The sequence below is a fragment of the Aegilops tauschii genome, chromosome 4, assembly GCF_002575655.3.
Source record: "Aegilops tauschii subsp. strangulata cultivar AL8/78 chromosome 4, Aet v6.0, whole genome shotgun sequence".
Classification (NCBI taxonomy): domain Eukaryota; kingdom Viridiplantae; phylum Streptophyta; class Magnoliopsida; order Poales; family Poaceae; genus Aegilops; species Aegilops tauschii.
This window is the reverse complement of record NC_053038.3, coordinates 227,855,952-227,874,375: the sequence shown is the minus strand read 5'-3', so window position 1 is coordinate 227,874,375 and position 18,424 is coordinate 227,855,952. Positions and strand designations below refer to the sequence as shown.

Genomic DNA, 18,424 nt, shown 5'->3' with positions numbered 1-18,424 from the left:
CGAGAGCATCAACTATATGCCAAGTTCTCCAAATGTGAATTCTGGCTACCGGAAGTAACCTATCTTGGGCATGTCATCTCTAAGGATGGTATTGCCGTCAACCCTGAACGAGTCCAGGCTATCCTTGATTGGACTCCTCCCAAGAACGTTAAGCAAGTCAGAAGTTTTCTCGGTCTCGCCAGCTATTGCCGTCGATTCGTCGAGAACTTCTCCAAGATCGCCAGGCCTCTGACTAACCTGTTGCATAAGGGCGTCAAGTTCCAATGGACAGACAAATGTCAAGAAAGTTTCCAGGCACTCAAAGACAAGTTGACTTCTGCCCCAGTTCTAGCTCCACCTGATACTAAGAAGGACTTCGTCATTTACTGCGACGCTTCCCGTCAAGGATTAGGCTGTGTCCTAATGCAAGACCGCAAAGTGATTGCTTATGCCTCTCGGCAATTGCGCCCTCACGAAGAGAACTACCCAGTTCACGACCTCGAGCTTGCTGCTGTCATTCATGCGCTGAAGCAGTGGCGACATTACCTTCTCGGTAATCGTTGCGAGATCTTCACTGACCACCAAAGTCTGAAGTATCTGTTTACTCAGCCAGACCTGAACCTCCGTCAACAGAGATGGATGGAGCTTGTTGCAGACTTTGACTTGGGTATTTCCTATACGCCAGGCAAGGCTAATGTAATGGCTGATGCCTTGAGCCGCAAGTCTTACTGCAACCACCTCCAGGTTCACAAGGTTCAGCCCTCACTTATTGAAGAATTCAGGAAGCTGAACCTCCATATTGTTCCTCCGGGTGCACTCGCTCCCCCTCCTAAGGAGTTTGGCAAGGTGAACCTCCACGTTGTTACCCAGGGTTCCCTCAATACCCTAGTTGCTAAACCAGATCTCGTGGACAGCATCAAAAGGCTACAGAAGTATGACTCTGAAGCCCACAAGATTAAGCGCTACCTCGCAGAAGGAAAGCCCTCATTCTTCACTATTGCTGAAGATGGCACCTTATACTTCAAGGGCCGCCTAGTGGTGCCATGTGCAGAGATAAACCTGGATATGACACAGGAAGTTATGAAAGAAGCTCATGATACGCCTCTATGTATCCACCCTGGTAGTACAAAGATGTACCAAGACATCCGTCAGAGATTCTGGTGGTCTAATATGAAGCAAGACATTGCTCGTTATGTTGCTGAGTGTGACGTTTGCCGTCGTATCAAAGCAGAACATCAAAGACCTGCTGGGACTCTGCAACCTATCTCTATTCCTGAATGGAAATGGGACCATGTTGAGATGGACTTCGTCACTGGATTTCCCAAATCACAAAAGGGTAATGATGCTATTCTCGTCGTCATTGACCGTCTTTCCAAAGTTGCACATTTTCTGGCGGTCAAAGAAACGATCACTGCTAGCCAGCTGGCAACGCTCTATATGTCCAGGATTGTTTCACTCCACGGTATTCCATTGGTTATCAGTTCAGACTGTGGCAGCTTGTTCACTTCAAGATTCTGGGCAAGTTTCCAAGAAGCCATGGGAACTCATCTGTCATTCAGTACTGCGTTTCATCCTCAGTCGCAAGGGCAAGTTGAACGCGTCAACCAAGTTCTCGAAGACATGCTTCGAGCTTGTGTTATTTCCTTCGGCAAGAAATGGGAGGAATCTCTCCCGTATGCTGAGTTCTCTTATAATAATAGCTATCAAGCTAGTCTGAAGATGGCCCCCTTCGAAGTGTTATATGGACGAAAGTGCCGAACCCCTCTGAACTGGTCAGAAACTGGGGAACGTCCACTCTTCGGTCCGGATATTATCCAAGATGCCGAAGAACAAGTCCGCATTATTCATGAGAATCTCAAGACTGCTCAGTCACGTCAGAAGAGTCAGTATGACCGTCATCATAAAGACATGGTCTATCAACCTGGCGAAAAGGCTTATCTTCGAGTCACACCTATGAAGGGTGCTCACCGCTTCGGGATCAAGGGCAAACTAGCTCCTCGCTATATTGGCCCATTCACTATTCTCGAAAGGCGTGGAAAAGTGGCATACCAACTGGAGCTTCCGCCGAACCTTTCTCAGGTTCACGATGTGTTCCATGTGTCACAGCTCCGCCGTTGCTTCACGGACCCAATCCGAGCAGTGGATCATGAAGTGCTCGAATTGCAGCAAGACCTCTCCTATAAGGAGCATCCGGTCCGCATTCTCGACCAAGCTGAACGCCGCACACGTCAGAAGGCGATCAAGTTCCTCAAAGTCCAGTGGTCGCACCATTCTGAAGATGAAGCCACTTGGAACGCGAGGATCGCCTGCGTGATGAATACCCCGCACTGTTTCCTTCTACCTCCTAAATCTCGGGACGAGATTTCTTGTAGTGGAAGAGTTTTGTAACGCCCGGATAATCAAGCTACAGTAATCCCACGCTAATGGTGCCACGTCACCACAGTTACTGTTGCTAATCTACCGTTAGGTCCAACCGTTTCAAAATTCAAATTTAAATTAATGTCGACAATAAAAGTTTTTTAAAATTTAAAAGAAAAATGTTCGGGAGATGCCATATTTTGCATAAGTGAATATGGTTTAGTAAACACCTTTTTAGAGAATGCCTAAATATTTTAAATTGAAATAAAACAGAAAAGAAAATAAATAAAAGAAAGAAAATACAAAAGAGAAAACAAACAAAAAAAAGGAGAAGGAGCCCCCCCATTGGACCCTGGCCCAACTGGGCCAACCCCCAGGCCCAGCCGGCCACCCACTCCCCCCCTTATCCACTCACCACCGACACCCCCCCACTCCCCCGAAATATCCCCCCCTCTCCCCCGATTTGGATCGGGATCGAGGAGGAGACCACCGCGCCTCACCGTTGGACGTCGCCACGCCGGAGCTCCTCCGCCGGCCTGCTTCCTCCTCCCCACCGGCCTGCCTCCCCGTCATCCGCTCGTCGCCGTCGACCACCCCGAGCACCGCTGCCCGAACCCCTACACCACACCGTGAGCTGCCCCTTCCTAACCCCCTCTGTCCACCGGCATGCACGCGCCCGGGCGCGCGAGCCCGTGCCCCCTGGAACCCCGTGCGTCGCCGCGGCCCCGCTCCCGTCGCTGCTCACCCCACTCCCCCTCTGCGCGCGCGCTCGCGCTCGCCGCGCAGCGACCGCGCCCGTCCGCGCACCCGCGTCCCGCCTCTGCCGCTCTGCCGCGCGCGCTGCTACTCTGCTGCGCCGCGCCGCCCACCGCCAGCGTCCTCCACGGTCCCGACCACCCTGCTCCGTCGTGCCGCCGCCACCTGCTGCTCGACGCCGCCCTGACCGCGTGCACGCCGCCGCTCGCCCGCACCACCCCTCGGCGTCGTCCTGATGCTGCCTCGACTCATCTTCCCCTTCTGCTGCGTTGCTCCCTGGGCCGCCCCCTCGCGCGAACCCCCCGCCCTCCGCTGCTGTCCGCCACTCGGCCGTCTCGCCGGTGCAGATCCCGGCCGGCCTTGCCGTGGCCAACGCCCCTGCTCCGGTCCCTGTTGGCTCCGCCCGCACCTGGGCATGCGCCAGTTCGGGTCGCGCCTGCTAACGCCCGGCGCCCGCTTTGGCCCCTAGGGCCCATGACATCAGGGGCCCACCCCCCCAAAAAAATGATTTAAAATAAAATAAAAATAATAAAAATAAAAATAATAAATTAATTAATAAAAATTAATAAATATATAAATAAAACAAATAATAAAAATAAATTTGATTAATTAATTAATTAATTAACTAAATTAATTAAGTTAATTAATCCTGTTTAAATTAATCTAATTAGTTAGTTAATTTAACTAAACAGTAGTTAATTAGCTAACAGCCCCTGACAGGTGGGACCCACCTGTCAGGTTGACCAGGTCAACGGTCAACGTTGACTGCTGACGTCAGCATGACATCATGCTGATGTCATAAATCCAAATTTCGAATTAAATTAAATAATTAATTAAATTCCAGAAATTAATAAATTCTTTTGAAAATCATATCTTTTAATCCGTAACTCGGATGGAAATACTTTGTACATGAAAGTTGCTCAGAACGACGAGACGAATCCGGATACGCAGCCCGTTCGTCCACCACACATCCCTAACCTATCGAACTCGCAACTTTCCCCCTCCGGTCCGTTTGTCCGAAAACGCGAAACAGCGGGAATACTTTCCCGGATGTTCCCCCCCTTCGCCGGTACCACCTACTGTCGCGTTAGGGCACACCTAGCACTGCTCATTGTCATGTCACGCATCGTCATGCTTATGTTTGCATTGTATTTACTGTTTCTTCCCCCTCTTCTCTCCGGTAGACTACGAGACCGACACTGCTGCTGCCCAGTTCGACTACGGAGTTGACGACCCCTCCTACTTGCCAGAGCAACTAGGCAAGCCCCCCTTGATCACCAGATATCGCCTATTCTTCTCTATACTGCTTGCATTAGAGTAGTGTAGCATGTTACTGCTTTCCGATATCCTATCCTGATGCATAGCCTATCCTTGCTACTACTGTTGTTACCTTTACCTGCAATCCTACATGCTTAGTATAGGATGCTAGTTTTCCATCAGTGGCCCTACATTCTTGTCCGTCAGCTGTGCTATACTACCGGGCCGTGATCACCTGGGCGGTGATCACGGGTATATACTTATATACTCTATACATGATACCTGTGGTGACTAAAGTCGGGTCGGCTCGTAGGAGTACCCGCAAGTGGATCTTTGTGGCGGAGCGACAGGGCAGGTTGAGACCACCTAGGCGAGAGGTGGGCCTGGCCCTGGACGGCGTCCGCGATTACTTCGACATAACACGCTTAACGAGTTCTTGGTATTTGATCTGAGTCTGGCCAGTTGGTCTATACGCACTAACCAGCTACGCGGGAACAGTTATGGGCACTCAACGTCGTGGTATCAGCCGAAGCTCTTTTTGACGTCAGCGACGGAGCGGCGTGCGCCGGATTGGACTGGAACGCCACTAGGCTAGGTCTGCTTCCGGCCGCCCTCGCAACGTGCAGGTGTGCAATGGGCGATGGGCCCAGACCCCTGCGCGCATAGGATTTAGACCGGCGTGTTGACCTCTCGGTTGAGCCTAGGTGGGGCTGCGACGTGTTGATCTTTCGAGGCCGGGCATGACCCAGAAAAGTGTGTCCGGCCAAATGGGATCGAGCGTGTTGGGTTATGTGGTGCACCCCTGCAGGGAAGTTTATCTATTCGAATAGTCGTGTCCCTCGGTAAAAGGACGACCCGGAGTTGTACCTTGACCTTATGACAACTAGAACCGGATACTGAATAAAATAGACCCTTCCAAGTGCCAGATACAACCCGGTGATCGCTCTCTAACAGGGCGACGAGGAGGGGATCACCGGGTAGGATTATGCTATGCGATGCTACTTGGAGGACTTCAATCTACCCTCTTCTACATGTTGCAAGATGGAGATGGCCAGAAGCGTAGTCTTCGACAGGACTAGCTATCCCCCTCTTATTCTGGCATTCTGCAGTTCAGTCCACTGATATGCCCCTTTACACATATACCCATGCATATGTAGTGTAGCTCCTTGCTTGCGAGTACTTTGGATGAGTACTCACGGTTGCTTCTCTCCCTCTTTTACCCCTTTCCTTTCTATCTGGTTGTCGCAACCAGATGCTGGAGTCCAGGAGCCAGACGCCACCGTCGACGACGACACCTACGACACTGGAGGTGCCTACTACTATGTGCAGCCCGCTGACGACGATCAGGAGTAGTTAGGAGGATCCCAGGCAGGAGGCCTGCGCCTCGTTCGATCTGTATCCCAGTTTGTGCTAGCCTTCTTCAGGCAAACTTGTTTAACTTATGTCTGTACTCAGATGTTGTGCTTCCGCCGACTCGTCTATGATCGAGCACTTGTATTCGAGCCCTCGAGGCCCCTGGCTTGTATTATGATGCTTGTATGACTTATTTATGTTTTAGAGTTGTGTTGTGATATCTTCCCGTGAGTCCCTGATCTTGATCGTACACATTTGCGTGCATGATTAGTGTACGGTCAAATCGGGGGCGTCACACCACATAGCCTCATTGAAGTCTCCCACCACAACCCACGACATGTCAGCTAGTTGATGAAGATCCCGAAGGAGAGACCACATGCGATGACGGTCCTCCGTCCGGGGCTCGCCGTATACGCGGGTAAGCCTCCAAGGTGGCTCACCCGCCGCAGCAGTCACGTATGTATCAATATATCATTCATTAATATCTTTTACATCAAGACTCAACGACTCACGCCAATACAAAGCGAGACCACCACTAAGACCAACACTATCTGAAGCATCAAAACCACTTAGACCTAACCGAGCATGGTACCTCTTCATTTTATTCTTAGACTGCCTAGTTTCACAAAGAAAGACGACACTAAGGGAATGAGCCTGCACTAGGCTCACAAGATCACGAACTGTCGGAGGGTACCCTCCCCCTCGGCAGTTCCAGCTTAGAATATTCATTGCTCCTGATGGGGCTCAGCTGGCCCCGTCAGGTCGCCGGCGGCCCCAAGGCCGTCTACCTCCACAGTGTTGGTCTCCTCCATCATGCCCTGGTCAAGAAGCTCCTCTCCACCCTTGGCCTGCTACCCTTTTGGTCTCCCTTCCGTTTTGCATTTTTTGGTGTACCTGAAAGCAAAGGGTCAGTGGAGGTGGATGTGTTGGCATACACCACCATGGCTTGGCTGCCATCCACTTCCCCTGGACGTATCACATGGTCATCTCCCGCATTGCGTTTGCCCAGAGTGGACAGGTCATCAGATAACTTTGCATTGGCCATCTTAGCTTCATATGATAGATCACGTAGCGGTGGAATGATCTTCGAGCTTCTGGGTTGGGGAGGCGTCACATCCTGGGCGCCCTTGCTTGCATTCAGACTTGTGGCGGCAGTAGCGTTGGACTCCTTATCTTCCAACTCGCCATCACAACCATCAGACATGTTACACATTTGTTCTGCCAGAAATTCATCAACGGCTGGGTTTCCACTGTTGTGCTCTGGTGTTTGCATGTTACGGCGAGCTGACACGGCCGGGCCCCATATCGCTAGCATCTTCACTCGGAGGTTCAACGCCATAGGGGCCAAAGTTCTCCCGTAGGAAGGCTTTGGGCGGGCGGCGACCGCAGAGGGTGCCCCTTTATCGCCCCCACCATCCTCTGGGTTCCCTTTGGCCAGGCTCGGCTTCGTGCCCACGGACCTCGCAGACGTAGACATTGCGGCGGGGAACGACGACGGGGCAACTCCTAGGTTAGATCGATCTGGAGGTTTTGACGGCTTCTGGCGCTTCACGACTTCCACCCGAGGCTACTTTATGTAGGCAGAATCATCCGATTCATTGCGGGAGGGGACATGAAGCCCTAATCCATCCGGACGACGTGAGCCTCCCGGATTCCTTCCAGACCTCGACTTTGGCTTAGCGACGTCAGGACCACTACAACCCGAGAGGGTGCGCGATCTGTGGGCGGACGGGGCCGCGACGGTTCCATCGTCTCGCCGAGGCAGAGACATGGAGGACGAGCCACCCGCGGCCGGAACGGCGCCCGGCGGCGGGGCGATCGCCTCCTGATCGCTAGGGGCGCAAAACCCTAACATCGTTAAAAAAAATCTTTTTTTCTAATGGCCGTCTATGCATTATTTTTGAAAAAATAATTTTGACGTAACATTTATGAAAATTAATAAAAAAATGTACTCCCCCGTCCCATAATCCGACGCACGGAGGGAGTATTGTTTAAAAGAATTTGGCCAGATTCGCAACTCGCAAGGAGCCCCTTGTGGGCCCTCCGCGACTTCCTCGTCTCCCGGCCCTGTCACCCTCACGCCCCACATGGGAAAAACAAAACCACAAAATTGAAGAAATATTACAGAAAATATAGAAATAGAAATTAACTCTCTCCCCACCTTCTCTCTCTTCACGTTCGTCTCTCTTCCTCTCCTCCGCGGATCCGCGAACCAAAAGATCGATCTTCTGGCCCCATCCCGATCGGATTCTGGCACCGCCCTTTACACGGCACCGCCCTTTACACGGCACCGCAGCTAAACGGGCTCCCGATTGCATCGCGCGGCGCGCCGTCTCGTGCCGTGTGGCCCCGGCGTCGCCAGCGCCAATGCCCGACGCGAGCAGCGCTGCCGCCCAGGCCCCGCCGCCTCAACGCAACACGGGCGCGGGGCGCGACATATTGTGGTGATATCATACTTTGTTTTCTCGTAGGCGGCACCTGATTGATCTTGGTTCTCTTGGAGGCCCTTCTGTGGATTCCGATGCAATTTTTGCCACGGCCCTGGTGGTGCTAGTTCTGATCAGTTTTGTAGTCTTGATGAGGTATAGCCCCCCGGCAATATTATTGATTCAGTATCTCACTTGCATAATTTTTTGGGTTAAATTAAGGCTGAAGTTGCGGTTGCTCTAAAATAGGCAAAAGCGATTAGGCTAATCTACCGCAATGCCAAACACAGCCCAAGTGCAGCGAGGCATGATGTCCTAGATTGTTAGTGCCATATCTGAACAAATTAGATACTGTATACTGAAAGCTGTGGATTCTTTCTAGGTGCTTATACTGTTGTGCTCTGTATGTATTGTTGATTCCTTGTATGCCCGTGGAATAGAGCATGTATCTTTAGACAACTTAGTAATGGAATTCTAAAACTGGAGGTAAAATACCATGTTAGCCATACGATAACTTACAGCAGTTTTAGTTTATCATGCTCCTGCTATTTTGTCCATTGTGAAAAAATTCTTTTTGCATTACAAATGCAAACATTTTTTTGGTGGTGGGTGTTCATACTATATTGTGGACAAGGCACACATTATAATTTATTTTTAATAGAACATTTGTGTTAGAGCATCTACAACTGGGCTCCCCCATATGCCCGGGCGCATCCGTGGACGTTTGGGGGGCGGATTTTGCTAGGTTCGGCTGTAGATGCTCTTAGATAGTTCTCCCTGCAAGATCTTTCTTAGGGAAAGCCTAGATTCATTTTATTAATTTAATAGAAAATAGGATTAGATAAAGTGTCTAGAATAAATGTCGGCACTACACTGCATCTGGACTCCCACAATAGACGTTACAGCCAGACTTAACCAATACATGAATGAACTCACTGTCTACAGGATTGAATGGGTCTTTGCAGCATTATCTGCATGTTATACAAAACAATACTTTTTCGACGACCAATTTCTATTGCACTTTATATGCACTACCTAACAATAATTATAATATTTTCAAATTTTTTACCACCAAGTTCAAATAGTTTGACTGCTTGCGTTCTTGAGCAAAACTCTTTTCTTTGTCAGGGATTATGTCATATTGAGTGCATTTCTGATTACATTTATTATTTTGCAGCAGATGAGGATGCAACTATGAGGATTTCTTCAAGGTGGTACCATTGCAGCCACCCATGGAGGCCTCGGATAAAACTTTTGCTGATGTAGTTAAGCTTTTGACATCATGGCTGCCTCGACGGTCGAAACCAGACAATGTCTCGAGGGACTTCTGGATGCCTGATCACAGTTGCCGAGTGTGTTATGACTGTGATGCACAATTCACCATATTCAACCGCAGGCACCATTGTCGTCGTTGTGGGCGCATATTCTGTGGTAAGTGCACAGGGAATTCCGTCCCAGTTCCAAGTGGCCCTGATAAAAGCGATGATGAGGGGGATAGGATTCGTGTCTGCAACTTTTGCTTTAAGCAATGGGAGCAAGAGCAAATTGCTGCTGTCAAACAGATACTGCCGGTGCTCAGTCCTTCCCTGTCTGAGGCGAGCCTGTTCAGTACAAAGTCAACTATCACCATTAATAGTGTTAGCACACCAGCTGCATCTTACTCTACTGGAAATTATCAGCATGTGGCTCATGCTTCCAACATTGGTCCTCCCCCTCCCAAATTTTCCCAAGACAAAGTTTCCCACAGTATGCAAGGCAGCCATGTGCCTGAGATAAGTATGTCCTCTATTTCAAACAGAGATGACTCTACCTTGATGCAGTTTGGCTATTACACAAACAGGTATTCTGAATAAGACCTCATATCTTATAACATTACCCAGTTAAATTGTAGTGTAGTATTGTCTATTCTCCTTAAATACCCCGCTATATCATATTATGCACTATGTTTTTCTTAATTACCATGACTGTAGCTTCAGAAAAGGAATAAAATTAGTTTACTTAAGATTTAAAGATGAAATTGTATTGATTTCCTTGTGTGGTACTTGACTAATTAACAAGTTATGTTGCTTGAAAAACTTCTGCCTCATCATGTGATGTCACATTCTTCTTCAGGAGTGACGACGAAGATGAAGAGTTTGGTGCTTACTTCTCTGACAGGCAGGTGCAACATGAACAGCATAATAACCAATACTTCCGCTCAGTTGAGTTTGATGAGTTCAATGCATCGTACAATACAACAATATCAAAGACTATTGAAGTAAATGTAATTCCAAAAGAGTTATCAGCTTGTGCTGTTGACCACGGATTCCCCAGTACATTGCCAGTCACCAAAGTGGAGGATGAACCAGAACTTGATAATAGTTCAGACTGCGGGGCTGCATCGTCCATTTATGCTCTGGAAACTGCCGATACAAATTCAGTGGATTTTGAGAAGAATGATTATTTTTGGATTCCTCCAGAACCAGAAGATAAAGAAGATGAGCTAGAAACTGATTTGTTTGATGACGACGATGACGATGATGAGCCTGTATCTGATGGTGGACGGTGTTACCTTCAATCATCAAGTAGCTTCGGTAGTGGAGAATTTCGAAGTAGAGACCGCTCAACTGAAGAACACAAGAAAGTAATGAAGAATGTTGTTGACGGACATTTCAGGGCTTTGATTTCTCAGTTGTTGCAGGTGGAGAATATCACATTAGAGGAAGGTGATGACATGGGTTGGTTGGAGATTGTTACTTCGGTATCATGGGAAGCTGCAAACTTCCTCAGACCAGACACAAGCCAAGGTGGTGGCATGGATCCTGGTGGATATGTCAAAGTTAAGTGTTTAGCAAGTGGACACCGCAGTGAAAGGTGAGATATCTCTTGTTTATACATTAGACTCAACTAGCTACAACTGAGATCCTGGTTGACACTTCATGAAGCTCTATCTGTAAATATTTCCCCCTTTATGGGGTCTACATTCAATAAATGGTGATCCTGTTCATCCCGTCAATTAGCATTGGACAGTGTTGACTTTGATGCTACATCGAGACATAACAGTTTGAATATTAACTGAAACATGTCTCCATTTTCTTTCAGCACTGTTGTGAAAGGAGTAGTCTGTAAGAAGAATGTCGCACATAGGCGCATGACTTCCAGAATAGAAAAACCTCGCCTTCTTCTACTTGCTGGAGCTCTTGAGTATCATCGAGTTACGAATCAGCTGTCAAGTATTGACACATTGCTCCAGCAGGTTTATGAATCTTTTCATGCTTCTTGTTATGCAATCTTAAGCTTGCATTGGCCTTACATGTATTTTTCTATGATATACAGGAAACAGATCACCTTAAAATGGCGGTTGCAAAGATTGTAGCTCAAAAACCTAACCTACTTTTGGTCGAGAATACTGTTTCTCGCTATGCTCAAGATTTGCTTCTAGAAAAGAACATATCACTAGTTTTAAATATTAAGCAATCCCTCTTGCAGCGTATAGCTCGTTGCACAGGTGCTCAGATAGTTCCTTCCATTGATCTCTTGCCATCTCAGAAACTTGGTTATTGTGAGTTGTTTCATGTAGACAAACATATTGAACATTCCGTGACTTCGGGTAATAAGACTAAGAAAATGCTGAAGAACATGATGTTTTTTGAAGGATGCGCAAAGCCATTAGGTTGCACTGTAAGTGATATAACCACTTCCTGTTATTTTTTCTTGGACACCTGAGCTCCAAAAGTGTATTTACTATTTTATTTACAGAAAGAGACATAGTGCTACTTAGGATTAGGGTGATCATAAGTCGTAACAATAACTTGTTTGCTTATCACCATTGCTTGTGTATTGCAAACCATATAGTGTCAAAAAAAAACATTAACATTTTTTTCTCTAAAAAAAGATCATCCTATTTGAGATGGTGGCTTTCAGAGCATTTTATTTTTATTTTTCAGCAAGATACATAAAATATCTGTACATTTTTTTCCTGTCATCCTCCAGTTTGTCTGCATGAAACATTGGAACATAATATCTTCCTGAAAATATCATTTTACCCTATGTGACCTGCAGGTTCTGTTGAAAGGTGGCAGCATGGATGAGCTAAAGAAAATTAAGCATGTGGTCCAGTATGGCATATTTGCAGCATATCACTTGGCCTTAGAAACATCTTTCCTTGCAGATGAAGGTGCCACTCTGCCAGAACTTCCCTTGAGGTCTCCACTGACTGTAACCTTACCACATAAGCGATCTACTGTAGACAACTCTATTTCAACGGTGCCAGGTTTCACAATTAATATTTCCAACAGCCAACAGGCAACTGATAGTTTTGAGCACCTGGACACAGACATTGTTATATCAATTGACCCAGGTGGAACAGCTGTGGTTGAACCACCAGTAGACAGTGATTGCCTTACTTCTCAAAAGGCCAACTCTCATTCTTTTGGACAATTGTGTACCAGTGGTTGTAGCTTTAACAGCAGTAATGGTGATAAATTGGAGAAGGTGACTGCAACTGCAGATTCTGTATCCATGTCTTCAATCACTACGCATTATGTTCCCACGGATCCTTCACATATATATTCTACTGTAGAAAAGAAGTGTGTGTATTCTAGTGATTACCATACTGATTATCCAACCAGTTCAGATGGTAAGACAGTGAGAGCAGATTCAATCAACACAAACCATCATCAGAGCACGTCTGCAGTCAGCACAAATATTACTAATTATTCTAATCTCAAGGAGCCATTAGAGGGTTCAAATGCTTTGCCTAATGTGAGAATCGTCAATGCTAATAATTTGTTGGTAGTGCAACCAATGTCTAGTCCTGCAGTGCAAAATCAAGAAACCAATCAAGGACATGTCACATCAAATAAGACAGAAATTGTGCCTTCTGACCATCAGAGCATCTTAGTCTCTTTGTCCATACGTTGTGTATGGAAAAGATCTATTTGTGAGCGTTCCCAGTTGTTACGCATCAAGTATTATGGTAACTTTGACAAGCCTCTAGGAAGGTTTTTGCGTGACTACCTGTTTGATCAGGTTTTCTCCCTTTCCTTTTCATTTCCTGTATGTGTAATTTCATCAACTTCTTCGTTTCTATTCTTCACATGTCTCACAGTAGTTACAATGATTTATACAGGGCTATCAGTGCCGATCCTGTGATAAGCCACCTGAAGCTCATGTCCATTGCTACACTCATCGCCAGGGGAGTCTAACAATATCAGTTAGAAAACTTGCAGATGTTGTTTTGCCAGGAGAACGGGATGGAAAAATTTGGATGTGGCACAGGTGTCTAAAGTGCCCCTGGAGTGATGGCTTTCCACCAGCTACTCATAGGATTGTCATGTCTGATGCTGCTTGGGGTTTGTCACTTGGTAAATTTTTGGAGCTTAGCTTCTCAAATCATGCAGCTGCAAGTAGGGTAGCCAGTTGTGGTCATTCTCTCCATAGGGACTGCCTTCGGTTCTATGGGTAAGCTGTGTTCAGATGATTGCCTTTCCAAACTGAATTAATCTCAGTTTACTTTCATAGTGAGTAGGCACCATACATTATAACAGATTGGGCATCTTGGTTTCTGATAATCTGCTTCTCTATATAGGTTCGGAAAAATGGTGGCTTGCTTCCGATATGCACCTATTAATGTTCATTCAGTCCATGTACCACCTCATAAACTTTATTTTACTCACCAGCCTTTGGACTGGATACAGAAAGAAGTAAACGAGGTGTGTACCGTATAGCAATAGTAGGCTTGGTTTGCATAAAAAATGCGTCTGTTTCTGCCTTCGTCAAACATGTTAAAGTTATTTCTTCATTTTTAATAGTTTGCTATCATAGAACTGTTTGGTTTTCAGCTCAATGGCTGACATTTGATCAAATTTGACAGGTTATTGACCGGGCAAAGGTTCTGTTTGATGAAGTATCACGTACTTTACACCTGATCTCCGAGAAAAAGGCTCACTGCAGTTCTCTCAATGTGGAATGTACCAATTACATTGCTGAACTTGAAAGCATGTTTCGGAAGGAAAAGTTAGAATTTGAGGTGCGCTGCCTTTTGATACCACATTCTTGTAACATATCCATTAAAATAGAGCTTAATTGTAATTTCAACACATGGAAAAGTCACACCACTATAGACAGCTCCAACGGCACGGACAGATGGCTTGAACTATACCACAAGTAAGCTTGCATGTGCAACGCACGTCTCACTTATCATCAAATAATTATCAAAATATGATTTGATATTTACATAGTTTTTCATCCATATACATGATATATCGCCAATAATAATGTTTCTCATGTGGAGGCAAAATAACTGACATGAACAAATGAAGAAGGTGCAAATAAGATGAAAGATCAACCCATTTATACGTAACATATGGAGCTACTACCTAGGGATCACTTGTTAGCATTCTTTTGTAGTCATGTTATAAGTTCCCTTAGTTTTTCACGTAGCTCGATGAATGTATTATAAGTCTCGATCAAAATACAAATATCCAAATCGAAACTTCACAGAGTCAAATTAGAGTGGACAGACATCCAAGTCCCCTCTTTGTATGTTCAAATTAAGTCCAAATAAAAAAATGTTAAGAAACATAACACATGTCTACCCAAAAAGGAAATGACTAAATATAATAGATATATCTGGTAGTATGGTAATATTTCTCAATTATTATCATAAAGAAAAATCAATAATTATCATAAAGAAAAATCAATAAAAAAGACATCAAAAGAAAATTATACTTATAATAGACTCAGGGATCATCACTATCTGTTAGCAGTTCACGCCCCTGGTAGTCCAACAATTAATCTGAATATGGCAACTTACTACAAAGTAGGCGTACAAACATGCAAATCTTCATTGGCAAGAAATAATATTTTTCATGTGGTCAAAACCTCCTGAACAAGATATTAATCGCATGCCATCATCTTACTGAACCCATCATACAAAGCATTGACAAAGGACGAATGATTTAGAAGCTGATCTGTTGATCAGAGTAATTAATTCCAAACAAAAATCTGAAAAAGGCACAATAATTCAGGTTACCCACAAAACTCCATGTATCCATCACATATTTTTCATGTGATCGTGAACTTACCTAAAACAAAACAATCAAGAGGAAGACTGTCATCCAATAATCCATGAGAACATTGCAACGAAATTCCTACTGGTAAGGCGTTTCTAATATTCTTCTTCTTGAGCAACTTCTCCTTTTCCCTCTCCCTTCTCCCCTTCTTTGCTTCCCGTGCCTCCCTCTCCTCTTTCCTCAAACGCTCATCTTCAGTTAACTGAAAATCAAGAACTGGAACTCCTATTTCAACGCACTTCAGAAAGTGGCAAAGCTCAGCATACCCATTGCCTAGTATCAAAGTTAAACTGCTTTAGATATAAAGGTTGTAGGCTTCGCTCCATACGGAATAAGGAGCATCAATCAAATATTCAGTACTAAATGTAATTCTACTACCACAAATTATATATGTTCTTTTTGTAAAATTTGCCGTACTCCTCATCATAGGTGCAATGTCACAGGCAAGGTTATGAGATCGTTTTTGTAGTTAGAAACTTATGCTTCAAATATTTTTGAGGTTAGTAAGCAAAAGGTTGTCTGTCGCAGTGTCCTGATTTCTCTCGGGCCAATCAAAATCAACAGTGCACCCTGATCCACCTTCCAGTAATGCAACTATGAGAAAAAAGAAGAGATGTTAGCTGATAATGGCACACATACATGAACACGGCCGCATAATTAGCAAGTTGCAACCTACAATCATATACTCTTCTCACTTAGTCCACTCATGCCTATACTTACCAGCTACAACATCAATGGAAGGGAACCATGCAAGTGAAAGAATATATAGGATGACATAGCTGTCATCACCGAATCAAACATGCATCACGAAATATAGGATGCTATAGCTGCAGCATTGGTTCTGTTGGATTCCATTCAGCCGTGTGTTTCCAGAATCGGCGGAACCTGCACCACATCGTGCCCATCCAAATATCATCATTAAAAAATATTTCAGAATAGGATCAAATAATCCTACTTCTATGGAAATAATGCATTCTAATCTTTGGCAACATAGCTCTATATTCAATCTGAGGCTTTCTGAGTGGAGGGTAGTTGTATGCGAGGATAATCAACTTCCCTGAACAAACATACAAAATAGACTATTTGAACAGAGGCTGATGTAGAAGATAGCCACTACTATTAATTTGTAACATAGCTCACAGTATTCAATTTGAGGCTTCCATATCATGTTTTAACTACAACAATCTTAAAAGCTAACGAAGAAAAACATAAACTCCCAATCTGCAAACTATCCCACAAAATTTCCGTGTACAACCACCTGACATCATAGGTAGGCCTCCAACCTGACATCATAGGCTGGCCTGCAATTATCTTCAACTGCACGGGCATCACAGGTAGGCCTCCTTGTCGACTACAACATAGAACAACGGAAAAGTTAAGATTATCAGGTAGAACAACTGAAGATACTTATAAACAGTAATAACATAAACATAGATCGTCGAAAGCAAAGGGGAAGAACCGGGTGGGGGGGGGGGGTGGGAGAATAGGCTTACAAGTTTCGTCTCCGGCGGTGGCAGCGAGGATGGCGGCAACCACTGTTTGTGAAGCGTCCCTAAAGCGACGCTTAAGCGTTAGAGCGCCCTCCAGGCTCAAGGCATTCAACTCGCCTTAGGCAGGTGCGTCCGCCTTAGACATTAGAGCGTCTGAAGCGCCTGCTTAGGCGTCCTGATTGGCGCTTCAGTGCAGAGCAGACACTTTAGACTAGCCAGGCGGGGGCACAGAAATTTCAGGCGGGAAAACTGGGTCACATGTGAAACAGTTACAGGAGGGGAAAGAAAAAGAGAATCAAAACCACATGCGTGCCCAGGCTTTCTGCTCTCTCCTCTCTCCTCTTGTTAGAGATACGACAGGCAAATCAACACGATGAAGAACGAAAAACAAGCAGGAGATACAAGATTTAACGTTGGAAACCCCTCCAACACGAAGGGGAGAAAACCACGGGCGCGAGCCAGCAAATCTTCACTATACCGAGGGAGGTTACAAACGCCGGGGATTTACAACTGATCAACTTAACCCGTGCGGCGGCTTACAAAGGATATATATAACACAGGCGACCTAGGTCAATACTGATCCGTACCGTGCGCGCGCGGCGGCGGGGGGGGGGGGGGGGGCAGGTGTCAGGGGCGGCCCACATGGGCTAACTTCAAACTCACTTCGCCCCAAGCCTACCGATGACGGGCCTTGCTTCGCTCCCTCGTCAGAAGTTAGCTTTTCTCTTTATACTTGAATTTGGATCACAACATAACAAAAACTCCACCTTGAGACAAATTTCATCTTGTAGCATGAACGAGAACCTCCTCCCTGAACAACAAAGAAAACACTTTCGGCGCCAAACAGCCACTAGGGCTAATGTGTTATACCAACTAAGTCTGAGCAAAGCTCAAACTTAGCAACAGGAACTGGCTTTGTCAACATATCAGCAGGATTATCATGAGTACTAATCTTGCATACCTTCAGTGTACCTTGCTCAACAATGTCTCGAACATAATGATATTTGACATCAACGTGTTGTTCTCTCATGGAACATCTGATCCTTAGTGAGGTATATGGCACCCTGACTGTCACAAAACAGATTAATGCAAGAATTATCTCGACAAAAGCTCAGCATACAAACCTTTCAGCCAAACTGATTCTTTAATGCTTCTGCAATAGCCATGTATTCTGCTTCAGTGGTAGATTGGGCAACTACTGGCTGCAACGTTGCCCTCCAACTCACGGCACAACCACCAACAGTGAACACATAACCTGTAAGGGACCTCCTCTTGTCCAAATAGCTGGAAGCAACATCTGAATCCACATAGCCAGCTAGTCCTTCATTAGTCCTGCCGAATTTCAAACAAGCATTGAAGTGCCACGAAGGTACCTCAAAATCCACTGAACAACCTTCCAATGTTCTTTACCGGGGTTAGCCAGGTATCTACTGACCAAACTCATTGCAGATGACAAATCAGGCCTAGAACACACCATGGCATACATTAAAGAATCGACAACACTAGAATATGGAACTCTTGACATATACTCAAAATCTTCATCCGTACTACGACAATTAGAAGATGATAATTTGAAATGAGGAGCAATGGGAGTGCTTACTGACTTAGCATCATACATGTTAAAATGATGAAGAACTTTCTCAACGTAACTCTGCTGACTAAGAAATAACAAACCAGACTTTCTATCCTTCATAATCTCCATACCTAGAATTTTCTTAGCAGCACGAAGATCCTTAATCTCAAACTCACT

The 18,424-nt window shown here is 45.6% G+C and overlaps 1 protein-coding gene across 5 annotated transcripts in view; it reads left to right on the top strand.

Annotated features, from left to right (window-relative positions):
* The first annotated feature begins 7,823 nt into the window (after positions 1–7,823).
* LOC109736337 (1-phosphatidylinositol-3-phosphate 5-kinase FAB1B) overlaps positions 7,824–18,424 on the top strand; it is a 32,636-nt gene continuing 22,035 nt past the window's right edge. The window contains exons 1-9 of one of the 5 annotated variants that reach the window (XM_020295563.4): positions 7,824–8,285; positions 9,310–9,969; positions 10,242–10,982; positions 11,211–11,364; positions 11,445–11,789; positions 12,171–13,139; positions 13,240–13,571; positions 13,699–13,822; positions 13,984–14,139. In XM_020295563.4, the coding sequence (XP_020151152.1) occupies positions 9,362–9,969; positions 10,242–10,982; positions 11,211–11,364; positions 11,445–11,789; positions 12,171–13,139; positions 13,240–13,571; positions 13,699–13,822; positions 13,984–14,139 (3,429 nt within the window). In that variant the 5' untranslated portion in view covers positions 7,824–8,285; positions 9,310–9,361. Of the gene's footprint in view, positions 8,286–9,306; positions 9,970–10,241; positions 10,983–11,210; positions 11,365–11,444; positions 11,790–12,170; positions 13,140–13,239; positions 13,572–13,698; positions 13,823–13,983; positions 14,140–18,424 lie in introns of those variants that run through there. The other 4 variants (XM_020295570.4, XM_020295577.4, XM_073496508.1 and 1 more) reach the window with 4 other exon arrangements.